At 52.7% G+C, this 13,541-nt stretch overlaps 1 protein-coding gene across 4 annotated transcripts in view; it reads right to left on the bottom strand.

Moving 5' to 3' along the window:
* The window catches only part of LOC106572278 (semaphorin-3B), a 69,108-nt gene that overhangs the window by 10,844 nt on the left and 44,723 nt on the right, over positions 1-13,541 (bottom strand). For all 4 annotated transcript variants that reach the window (XM_045695976.1, XM_014146333.2, XM_045695977.1 and 1 more), the window contains one exon: positions 11,297-11,359. In XM_045695976.1, the coding sequence (XP_045551932.1) occupies positions 11,297-11,359 (63 nt within the window). The remainder of the gene's footprint in view (positions 1-11,296; positions 11,360-13,541) is intronic.

Below are 13,541 nucleotides of genomic sequence, written 5' to 3'. Positions count from 1 at the left end.
GACTACCCCTCACGGTGACTACCCATGACAGTGACTACCCCTGACAGTGACTACACCACACATTGACTACCCCTGACAGTGACAACTCCTGACAGTGTCTACCCCTGACGGTGACTACCCCTCACGGTGACTACCCCTCACATTGACTACCCCTTACAGTGACAACACCTGACGGTGACTACCCCTGACGGTGACTACCCCTCACGGTGACTATCCCTGACGGTGACTACCCCTCACGGTGACTTCCACTGACAGTGACAACTCCTGACGGTGACTACCCCTCATGGTGACTACCCCTCATGGTGACTACCCCTCACGGTGACTACCCCTGACAGTGATTACCCCTCACATTGACTACCCCTGACAGTGACAACTCCTGACGGTGACTACCCCTCATGGTGACTACCCCTCACGGTGACTACCCCTCATGGTGACTACCCCTCACGGTGACTACCCCTGACGGTGACTACCCCTGACGGTGACTACCCCTCACGGTGACTACCCCTGACAGTGACTACCCCTCACGGTGACTACGCCTGACGGTGACTACCCCTGACAGTGACTACCCCTGACAGTGTCTACGCCTGACGGTGACTACGCCTGACAGTGACTACCCCTCACAGTGACTACCCCTCACAGTGACTACCCCTCACAGTGACTACCCCTGACAGTGACTACGCCTGACGGTGACTACCCCTCACATTGACTACCCCTGACAGTGACTACCCTTGACGGTGACCAAGCCTGATGGTGACTACGCCTGACGGTGACTACGCCTGACGGTGACTACCCCTGACAGTGACTACCCCTGACAGTGACTACGCCTGATGGAGACTACCCCTGACAGTGACTACCCCTGACAGTGACAACTCCTGACGGTGACTACCTCTCACGGTGACTACCCCTGACAGTGACTACCCCTGACAGTGACAACTCCTGACGGTGACTACCCCTCACATTGACTACCCCTGACAGTGACAACTCCTGACAGTGACTACCCCTGACGGTGACTACCCCTCACGGTGAGTACCCCTGACAGTGACTACCCCTGACAGTGACTACACCTCACACTGACTACCCCTGACAGTGACAACTCCTGACAGTGACTACCCCTCACGGTGACTACCCCTCACATTGACTACCCCTGACAGTGACAACTCCTGACGGTGACTACCCCTGATGGTGACTACCCCTCACGGTGACTATCCCTGACGGTGACTACCCCTCACGGTGACTTCCCCTGACAGTGACTACCCCTGACAATGACTACCCCTCACATTGACTACCCCTGACAGTGACAACTCCTGACGGTGACTACCCCTCATGGTGACTACCCCTCACGGTGACTACCCCTCATGGTGACTACCCCTCACGGTGACTACCCCTGACGGTGACTACCCCTCACGGTGACTACGCCTGACGGTGACTACCCCTGACAGTGACTACCCCTGACAGTGACTACGCCTGACGGTGACTACCCCTCACATTGATTACCCCTGACAGTGACTACCCTTGACGGTGACCAAGCCTGACGGTGACTACCCCTCACATTGACTACGCCTGACGGTGACTACCCCTGACAGTGACTACCCCTGACAGTGACTACGCCTGACGGTGACTACCCCTCACACTGATTACCCCTGACAGTGACTACCCTTGACGGTGACCAAGCCTGACGGTGACTACGCCTGACGGTGACTACGCCTGACGGTGACTACCCCTGACAGTGACTACCCCTGACAGTGACTACGCCTGATGGTGACTACCCCTGACAGTGACTACCCCTGACAGTGACAACTCCTGACGGTGACTACCCTCACGGTGACTACCCCTGACAGTGACTACCCCTGACAGTGACAACTCCTGACGGTGACTACCCCTCACGGTGACTACCCCTCACATTGACTACCCCTGACAGTGACAACTCCTGACAGTGACTACCCCTGATGGTGACTACCCCTCACGGTGACTACCCCTGACAGTGACTACCCCTGACAGTGACTACACCTCACATTGACTACCCCTGACAGTGACAACTCCTGACGGTGACTACACCTCACATTGACTACCCCTGACAGTGACAACTCCTGACGGTGACTACCCCTGACGGTGACTACCCCTCACGGTGACTTCCCCTGACAGTGACTACCCCTGACAGTGACTACCCCTCACATTGACTACCCCTGACAGTGACTACCCCTGACAGTGACAACTCCTGACGGTCACTACCCCTCACGGTGACTACCCCTCACATTGACTACCCCTGACAGTGACAACTCCTGACAGTGACTACCCCTGACGGTGACTACCCCTCACGGTGACTACCCCTGACAGTGACTACACCTCACATTGACTACCCCTGACGGTGACAACTCCTGACGGTAACTACCCCTCACGGTGACTACCCCTCACGTTGACTACCCCTGACGGTGACAACTCCTGACAGTGACTACCCCTGACGGTGACTACCCCTCACGGTGACTACCCCTGACGGTGACTACCCCTCACGGTGACTACCCCTCACGTTGACTACCCCTGACGGTGACAACTCCTGACGGTGACTACCCCTGACGGTGACTCCCCCTCACGGTGACTCCCCCTCACGGTGACTACCCCTGACGGTGACTACCCCTCACGGTGACTTCACCTGACAGTGACTACCCCTGACAGTGACTACCCCTCACATTGACTACCCCTGACAGTGACAACTCCTGACAGTGACTACCCCTCATGGTGACTACCCCTCACGGTGACTACCCCTCACGGTGACTACCCCTGACGGTGACTACCCCTGACGGTGACTACCCCTCACAGTGACTACCCCTGACGGTGACTACCCCTGACGGTGACTACCCCTCACGGTGACTACCCCTCACGGTGACTACCCCTGATGGTGACTACCCCTCACGGTGACTATCCCTGACGGTGACTACACCTCACATTGACTACCCCTGACAGTGACAACTCCTGACGGTGACTACCCCTCACGGTGACTACCCCTCACATTGACTACCCCTGACAGTGACAACTCCTGACAGTGACTACCCCTGACGGTGACTACCCCTCACGGTGACTACCCCTCACGGTGACTACCCCTGACAGGGACTACCCCTCACATTGACTACCCCTGACAGTGACAACTCCTGACGGTGACTACCCCTGACGGTGACTACCCCTGACGGTGACTACCCCTCACGGTGACTACCCCTCACGGTGACTACCCCTCACGGTAACTACCCCTGAAGGTGACTACCCCTCACGGTGACTACCCCTGACAGGGACTACCCCTGACAGTGACTACCCCTCACATTGACTACCCCTGACAGTGACAACTCCTGACGGTGACTACCCCTGACGGTGACTACCCCTGACGGTGACTACCCCTGACGGTGACTACCCCTCACGGTGACTATCCCTGACGGTGACTACACCTCACAGTGTCTACCCCTGACGGTGACTACCCCTCACGGTGACTACGCCTGACGGTGACTACCCCTGACAGTGACTACCCCTGACGGTGACTACGCCTGACGGTGACTACCCCTCACGGTGACTATCCCTGACGGTGACTACACCTCACAGTCTCTACCCCTGACGGTGACTACCCCTCACGGTGACTTCACCTGACAGTGACTACCCATGACAGTGACTAGCACTCACATTGACTACCCCTGACAGTGACAACTCCTGACAGTGACTACCCCTCATGGTGACTACCCCTCATGGTGACTACCCCTCACGGTGACTACCCCTGACGGTGACTACCCCTGACGGTGACTACCCCTGACGGTGACTACCCCTCACGGTGACTACCCCTGACGGTGACTACCCCTGACGGTGACTACCCCTCACGGTGACTACCCCTGATGGTGACTACCCCTCACGGTGACTATCCCTGACGGTGACTACACCTCACATTGACTACCCCTGACAGTGACAACTCCTGACGGTGACTACCCCTCACGGTGACTACCCCTCACATTGACTACCCCTGACAGTGACAACTCCTGACAGTGACTACCCCTGACGGTGACTACCCCTCACGGTGACTACCCCTCACGGTGACTACCCCTGACAGGGACTACCCCTCACATTGACTACCCCTGACAGTGACAACTCCTGACGGTGACTACCCCTGACGGTGACTACCCCTGACGGTGACTACCCCTGACGGTGACTAACCCTCACGGTGACTACCCCTCACGGTAACTACCCCTGAAGGTGACTACCCCTCACGGTGACTACCCCTGACAGGGACTACCCCTGACAGTGACTACCCCTCACATTGACTACCCCTGACAGTGACAACTCCTGACGGTGACTACCCCTGACGGTGACTACCCCTGACGGTGACTACCCCTGACGGTGACTACCCCTGACGGTGACTATCCCTGACGGTGACTACACCTCACAGTGTCTACCCCTGACGGTGACTACCCATCACGGTGACTACGCCTGACGGTGACTACCCCTGACGGTGACTACCCCTGACGGTGACTACGCCTGACGGTGACTACCCCTCACATTGACTACCCCTGACAGTGACTACCCTTGACGGTGACTACACCTGACGGTGACTACGCCTGACGGTGACTACCCCTGACGGTGAATACGCCTGACGGTGACTACGCCTGACGGTGACTACCCCTCACATTCACTACCCCTGACAGTGACTACACCTGATGGTGACTACCCCTGACAGTGACTACCCCTGACAGTGACAACTCCTGACGGTGACTACCCCTCACGGTGACTACCCCTGACCGTGACTACCCCTGACAGTGACAACTCCTGACGGTGACTACCCCTCACGGTGACTACCCCTCACATTGACTACCCCTGACAGTGACAACTCCTGACAGTGACTATCCCTGACGGTGACTACCCCTCACGGTGACTACCCCTGACAGTGACTACCCCTGACAGTGACTACCCCTCACATTCACTACCCCTGACAGTGACAACTCCTGACGGTGACTACCCCTAATGGTGACTACCCCTCACGGTGACTACCCCTCATGGTGACTACCCCTCACAGTGACTACCCCTGACGGTGACTACCCCTCACAGTGACTACCCCTCACGGTGACTACCCCTGACGGTGACTACCCCTCACGGTGACTACCCCTGACGGTGACTACCCTCACGGTGACTATCCCTGACGGTGACTACACCTCACATTGACTACCCCTGACAGTGACAACTCCTGACGGTGACTACCCCTCACGGTGACTACCCCTCACATTTACTACCCCTGACAGTGACAACTCCTGACAGTGACTACCCCTGACAGTGACTACCCCTCACGGTGACTACCCCTGACAGTGACTACCCCTGACAGTGACTACCCCTCACATTGACTACCCCTGACAGTGACAACTCCTGACGGTGACTACCCCTCACGGTGACTACCTCTCACGGTGACTACCCCTCACGGTGACTACCCCTGACGGTGACTACCCCTCACGGTGACTACCCGTCACGGTGACTACCCCTTGACAGCGAGACTACCCCTGACGGTGACTACCCCTGACGGTGACTACCCCTCACGGTGACTACCTCTCACGGTAACTACCCCTGACTGTGACTACCCCTCACGGTGACTACCCCTCACGGTGACTATCCCTGACGGTGACTACACCTCACATTGACTACCCCTGACAGTGACTACCCTTGACGGTGACTACACCTGACGGTGACTACGCCTGACGGTGACTACCCCTGACGGTGACTACGCCTGACGGTGACTACGCCTGACGGTGACTACCCCTCACATTCACTACCCCTGACAGTGACTACACCTGATGGTGACTACCCCTGACAGTGACTACCCCTGACAGTGACAACTCCTGACGGTGACTACCCCTCACGGTGACTACCCCTCACATTGACTACCCCTGACAGTGACAACTCCTGACAGTGACTACCCCTGACGGTGACTACCCCTCACGGTGACTACCCCTGACAGTGACTACCCCTGACAGTGACTACCCCTCACATTCACTACCCCTGACAGTGACAACTCCTGACGGTGACTACCCCTAATGGTGACTACCCCTCACGTTGACTACCCCTCACGGTGACTACCCCTCACAGTGACTACCCCTGACGGTGACTACCCCTCACAGTGACTACCCCTCACGGTGACTACCCCTGACGGTGACTACCCCTGACGGTGACTACCCCTGACGGTGACTACCCCTGACGGTGACTACCCCTCACGGTGACTACCCCTGACGGTGACTACCCTCACGGTGACTATCCCTGACGGTGACTACACCTCACATTGACTACCCCTGACAGTGACAACTCCTGACGGTGACTACCCCTCACGGTGACTACCCCTCACATTGACTACCCCTGACAGTGACAACTCCTGACAGTGACTACCCCTGACAGTGACTACCCCTCACGGTGACTACCCCTGACAGTGACTACCCCTGACAGTGACTACCCCTCACATTGACTACCCCTGACAGTGACAACTCCTGACGGTGACTACCCCTCACGGTGACTACCCCTCACGGTGACTACCCCTCACGGTGACTACCCCTGACGGTGACTACCCCTCACGGTGACTACCCGTCACGGTGACTACCCCTTGACAGCGAGACTACCCCTGACGGTGACTACCCCTCACGGTGACTATCCCTGACGGTGACTACACCTCACAGTGACTACCCCTCACTGCCTGTCGCCCCCAAAATGGCCCCTCGCTGGAGCATACCAGGGTTCCTAGAAAGTTGGCTCCACGGGCCCAGAGCAGAGAGGGTAGGCAGGGTGGAACACACAGCTCAATGGGCACTGAGTTACACGTTGTGACTGAGCCACACACAGGGAGGGCTAAGGAGGAGAGGTTTAATTACCTCATCTTACCCCATACACTCCCATTTAGCCCTACCAGACTGACCAAGGCCTTTACCTCTGATTGAGACATTCAGAGAGGTTAACAACCACCCCCCTCCTTCTACCCTCTCCCCTTCATTCTGTCCCTCAGCGCGGCACCAGCTGTTCTGTTTTCCACTCCCCTAATGTAATTATCCATGGGGCCATCCAGCCCAACATTCCCCTCTTTCTTTTTCACTCTCTGTTTCTCAGAGCAGGTCATTGGTTCCAGCGTGTGGAGTCCCCTCCCCCCCCAGACCCCAGCTACTGAACCACACACACAGAGACACACACAGAACGTACGAACGCACACACACACATCACATCCGTCTCTCCAGGGTCAGGTTTCACCCCTCATCCCTCTGGACCCCCGGGGAACAGCGGAGACGAGGTTTACAGAGGGATCTGACACTACACCGTGGAGATATCTCTTCTCTCGCTCGTGTGTGTCGACTGCTCTTTCTGTCAGTGTCTCTGTTTGCCCAAGTCCTGCTATTAACTGGATCCACTCCTTGTCTGTAAATACATGAGCTTTGTGTCTGATTCAGTCCTGTTCTCTGTGATCAGCCAGTGTCAGTGTCCCTCTAGGTCAATCTGAAGGTTTATAAAGCCTGTATCCTTCAGCTAGGGGTTTTATGCTGAGAGGAAAAATATCTGAGGAGCCTTTTCACCTCACTAAATATAACACACTGAGTAGTCCACGTATCATCGACAAGTGTGTGTGTGTTTGTGTGTGCGTGTGCGTGTCACTAAACTTTAAGCCTGTCTGTGAGTGTTTGATGTTGAGCCACAGTTCAAACATGTAATTTTCTGTTAACCAGTCATGTCTCTGTTTTCTTTATTCAGTCTATGTCCCTGGCTGGCTGCCCCGCCCGAGTGAGTGACAGACACCTTTGTGTGCCCAGTGACGCTGCAGCCAAGCCTGGCCCTGCCGGCTAACCGGAGTTCTGCCTCATTAGCCCAGACACACACAGCCCTGCTGCCCTGGCCTGGACCGAGGGGCTTCCACAGAGCCTGGCGGGGGGGAGGGGGTGGGGGGTGGGGGCGTCAGGGCCAATTAAGCTGTTGACAAACAAAGCAGGAGCAGGGCCTCTGTTTATCCAAGAAGGGGGGTACCTCTCCACCCCATCTTTAATGCACTGCACCCCCCGCCATCCTTTCCACATCAAACCACCCTACCCTACCCACACTCCCTACCCTACCCTACCCACCCTCCCCACCCTCCCCACCCTACCCACACTCCCTACCCCAGTGACACACACACACAGACCATGGAGTGCAGAGCGAGGTTAGGCCGACAGGGCCGGTGGGCAGATGGAGGGAAGCCTTGATGTGTCGCCATGTGACAAAGGGAGAAGAGCGAGCGAGAGAGAGACAGAGACAGAGAGAGAGAGAGAGAGAGAGAGAGAGAGAGAGAGAGAAAGGTAGAGTAAAGTGGCTTTGAGAGAGGTGGAGGAGGGGGAAATTGTGTCACTGTTCCCAGTGTCAGAATCAGGCTCCTGGCTTCTTAGGTCTGCTCTTCATTCCTCTACCTTGCTCCTCTCCTCTCCTCTCCTCTCCTCTCCTCTCCTCTCCTCTCCTCTCCTCTCCTCTCCTCTCCTCTCCTCTCCTCTCCTCTCCTCTCCTCTCCTCTCCTCTCCTCTCCTCTTTCATCTGGGCTGATATCGCTGCCAGGAAGCCACTCAGTCATAACTAACCATGGTCCACTGATGACCAGGATCACTATGTAATACAACCAAGATACCGAAGGGGACAGTTGATGTCAGACAGAAAGGCAACAGTGGATATGAGGATAGGGAGGAGGGAGGAGGGGGATAGAGGGAACAAGAAAACAATGTGGTGGAGACAGGAGGAGAGAATTCAATAATGTTTTACAGTAAGAGTGACAGTCAGGGACTTAGTACAATGGAGCTCTGTGAGAACCAGGGTAGAGAAATCATCCAGGAAACTCCTTTAATAAAGTGAACGGCTAAGAATGATTCGGTTCACAGTGGCAGGCTGCTCCCATTTTGATGGAGGTGGAACCACTTTACAGTAGAAGGAAATAGTTCGAAACGAGAAAAAAAATCAAATAAAATCACAAATCACAAAACATCATAAAAATCACAAAACATATAGATTACTTCTGGCAGTTTGGCTGGCAAATTATTTAGCCATTCCACAATCTCGCCAAAGCCAGGTACCATCCATTCTTCTAAGCAATTGCCAAATGAATCCCATGTTTTACCAGACAGTATTTCAAGTTAACAACACCAAACCTGTTGGCTAGGACTGCAGGCTAAGCAGTCTTGCAGAAAGGCAGCAGTCGTTGAAACAGATCTAACTCGTCCTTGGTGACCTGTTTACTGGCTGTGTGAAGTGAGAGCCGTATATTACTTTGACTCTTAATGAGCTGAGCTGCCGGGTGTTTCGGCGGCATTGGGCTGTGAGGAATCATCCCGTGGAGAACGGAGCCTGTTTTGTCTCGATGAGAGAGGGAGAGAGAGAGAGAGAGAGAGAGAGAGGACGAAGAGACTCCTGGTCTGGGCCATAAAAATAAATAAGTGTCTTTGTTTCTCTGGGAACGGTCGAGCGCAGGAGAGCATGAGGGGAAAAAGTGACATGTAGAAAAAGAGGGAAGGAGAGAAAGAGAGAGAACTTGTTTCCAAATTCACAGTAACAATTGTGTCTTCCCCCGCCCTCCAGAGACACACACGTCACTATAATCAGGGTCAAGAGTGAGGTCGGTGTGTGTGTGTGTGTGTGTGTGTGTGTGTGTGTGTGTGTGTGTGTGTGTGTGTGTGTGTGTGTGTGTGTGTGTGTGTGTGTGTGTGTGTGTGTGTGTGTGTGTGTGTGTGTGTGTGTGTGTGAATCTCTCATGTGACATAAGGACCTCATAGTCAGCTAAACTCAACACCACCCTGAGAGGTTATGGAGTCACACAGAGAGACAGACAGACAGGCAGACAGGCAGAGACACACACACACACACACTGTCTATACCACAGGCCACCTTTTTTTCCTAAGTCAAATAAAGCCTAAGACCTTTCAGAATGAATCAGAACCTCACCTCAATCTTTTAGAGGAATGAATTAAAGAGAAAGAGAGAGAGAGAGAGGACAAACAGCTGTGTTTCATTCAGACCCCCCCACGTCCTATCAGTGATGCTCAGTGTAGTCAGACTGTGGCTTTACTTAAACACCAAGGACAGAGCCTAGACCCAGGAGACCAGATAATGGCTTTCACTCTGACACTGCCTAAGTCACACAGATACACACACACAGACGAATGCGTGCACGCGCTACACAGTCACAGACACCCACTGACGCCATGGCCACAGTCACAGACACCCACTGACGCCATGGCCACAGTCACAGACACCCACTGACGCCATGGCCACAGTCACAGACACCCACTGACGCCATGGCCACAGTCACAGACACCCACTGACGCCATGGCCACAGTCACAGACACCCACTGACGCCATGGCCACAGTCACCACATGATATTAGGAAAAGGAAGAGAAATACAATGAAAGCATATATCTTCACTTGCTGCATTTCCTATACGTATTACCTCTTTTCATCACACACACACACACACACACACACACACACACACACACACACACACACACTGTTCTTCAGGTGAAACAAGAGCCAGTGGTGCACTATGAATGGGGCTCGTTGTCTGTCTCCTCCAGCTGTGTAATCAGACTGATGAGGAGTTTCTGTACTCCAGAGCTACACACACACACACACACACACACACACACACACACACACACACACACACACACACACACACACACACACACACACACACACACACACACACACACACACACACACACACACCACCAAGCACATCCACGCAAACAAACTAACATGCATATACCGTATGTGAATACATACATACACACTCACATGCTGATACACAATTAGCTTTAAGTGAGGGAGATAGATGAGTGTGTAAAGTGTACATTTGGGTGGTCTGAGTGGCCTGAGGACTTTGTAGGGTGGGTCAGTGGAGCCCTACCCTGCCCTGCACCCAGAGGAAGGAGTGCTAAGGCCCCAGGGCCAGATAACACAAAGAGCCCAGCCTACCAACCCTTTACAGTAGTTCACTGGAACATAGCACACACTGCGGTGACTACCACTTCCTCTCTATATGACTGGGTGAAAGACAAAAGGAGGATTGGGAAATCCGTGTGAGATGTGTCTGGATACACTGCGGATTTAGCTGGGTGGTGATACTGAACGAGAGTGGTGTTGGGAAGCTGGTTTAGTTCAGTGTCACAGGACAAGATGTACAGTCTCTCTCTGTGAGATTCAGAATATCATCATAAACAGGACTTTGGGAAAGCAAAGTATTTCAAAAGCTGAAAAGAAAGTATTTCAATTGTAGTAATAGTATCAGCGTTTGTTACTCACGTTGATGTCCTTTCCTGCCCAGTTACACTCCTCCCTCCAGTCCACTGGGGCCGGCCAGTAGATCTAAAACACAGAGGTCAGAGGTCAGGGGTCAAGGGAGGCAGCAGGATGGAGGTATGTCTGGGGTCGCGACCTCGAGTAGGAACAGGCCCGCCCGCCACCCTCAGGGAAATGTTTCTAAAGGAGCTTTCCTCCTCCTCTCTATCTCTCCTCTATCTCTCCTCTCTTCTATCTCTCCTCCTCTTTATCTCTCCTCTATCTCTCCATCTCTCAATCTCTCCTCCTCTATCTCTCCATCTCTCTCTCCTCCTCTCTATTTCTCCTCTCTATCTCCCCTCCCTCTCTCCTCTATCTCTCCTCTCTCTTCTCTCCTTTATCTCTCCTCCTCTCTGTCTCTCTCATCCTTTCTCTTTCCTCCTTCCTCTCTCTCCTCTCTCTCCTCCATCTCTCCTCTCTCTCCTCCATCTCTCGTCCTCACTACCTCTTGTTTTTTCTTCCCCGTCTCTGCCACCATGGTGGAGCTGAGAATCCACATGTCACGCCGTAAAAAAGCACACATCCAGGAGTGAAAACAGCTTTAATGACTGGAAGCAAGCCACATGTTCCAGTGTGAAAACACATTGTAAATCACATCACACCAAATCAACAGAGTCAAACAATCTTCTCTGCACTCATATTTCTCTGGCCTGCAAGAACGTACAGACCCTGTACAGTGCGGGGTTAAAGGGTGCATGTTAGGTCAGTTATAATCATTAAAACTCATTTTTCCAACACTCCACAAATTTCTTGTTAGCAAACTACAGTTTTGGCGAGTCGGTTAGGACATCTACTTTGTGCATGACACAAGTAATTTTCCAACAATTGTTTACAGACAGATTATTTCACTTATAATTCACTGTATCACAATTCCAGTGGATCAGACTTTTACACACACTAAGTTGACTGTGCCTTTAAACAGCTTGGAAAATTCCAGAAAATGATGTCATGGCTTTAGAAGCTTCTGAAAGGCTAATTGACATAATTTCAGTCAATTGGAGGTGTACCTGCGGATGTATTTCAAGGCCTACCTTCAAACTCAGTGCCTCTTTGCTTGACATCATGGGAAAATCTAAAGAAATCAGCCAAGACCTCAGAAAACAAATTGTAGACCTCCACAAGTCTGGTTCATCCTTGGGAGCAATTTCCAAACGCCTGAAGGTTCCACGTTCATCTGTACAAACAATAGTACGCAAGTATAAACACCATGGGACCACGCAGCCGTCATACCGCTCAGGAAGGAGACGCGTTCTGTCTCCTAGAGATGAACGTACTTTGGTGCGAAAGGTGCAAATAAATCCCAGAACAACAGCAAAGGACCTTGTGAAGATGCTGGAGGAAACGGGTACAAAAGTATCTATATCCACAGTAAAACGAGTCCTATATCGACATAACCTGAAAGGCCGCTCAGCAAGGAAGAAGCCACTGCTCCAAAACCGCCATAAAAAGCCAGACTACGGTTTGCAACTGCACATGGAGACAAAGATCGTACTTTTTGGAAAAATGTCCACTGGTCTGATGAAACAAAAATAGAACTGTTTGGCCATAATGAACATCGTTATGTTTGGAGGATAAAGGGGGATGCTTGCAAGCCGAAGAACACCATCCCAACCGTGAAGCACGGGGATGGCAGCATCATGTTGTGGGGGTGCTTTGCTGCAGGAGGGACAGGTGCACTTCACAAAATAGATGGCATCATGAGGAAAGAAAATTATGTGGATATATTGAAGCAACATTAGTTAAAGCTTGGTCGCAAATGGGTCTTCCAAGTGGACAATGATCCCAAGCATACTTCCAAATTTGTGTCAAAATGGCTTAAGGACAACAAAGTCATGGTATTGGAGTGACCATCACAAAGCCCTGACCTCAATCCTATAGAAAATGTGTGGGCAGAACTGAAAAAGCGTGTGCGAGCAAGGAGGCCTACAAAACCTGACTCAGTTACACCTGCTCTGTCAGGGGGATTGGGCCAAAATTCACCCAATTTATTGTGGGAAGCTTGTGGAAGGCTACCCAAAACATTTGACCCAAGTTAAACAATTTAAAGGCAATGCTACCAAATACTAATTGAGTGTATGTGAACTTCTGACCCACTGGGAATGTGCTGAAAGAAATATAAGCTTAAATAAATAATTCTCTCTACTATTATTCTGACATTTCACATTCTTAAAATAAAGTGGTGATCCTAACTGACCTAAAACAGGGAATT

Source organism: Salmo salar, chromosome ssa15 (assembly GCF_905237065.1).
Source record: "Salmo salar chromosome ssa15, Ssal_v3.1, whole genome shotgun sequence".
Classification (NCBI taxonomy): Eukaryota; Metazoa; Chordata; class Actinopteri; order Salmoniformes; family Salmonidae; genus Salmo; species Salmo salar.
The sequence above is the reverse complement of the archived record's forward strand: the minus strand, read 5'-3'. Positions and strand labels throughout refer to the sequence as shown.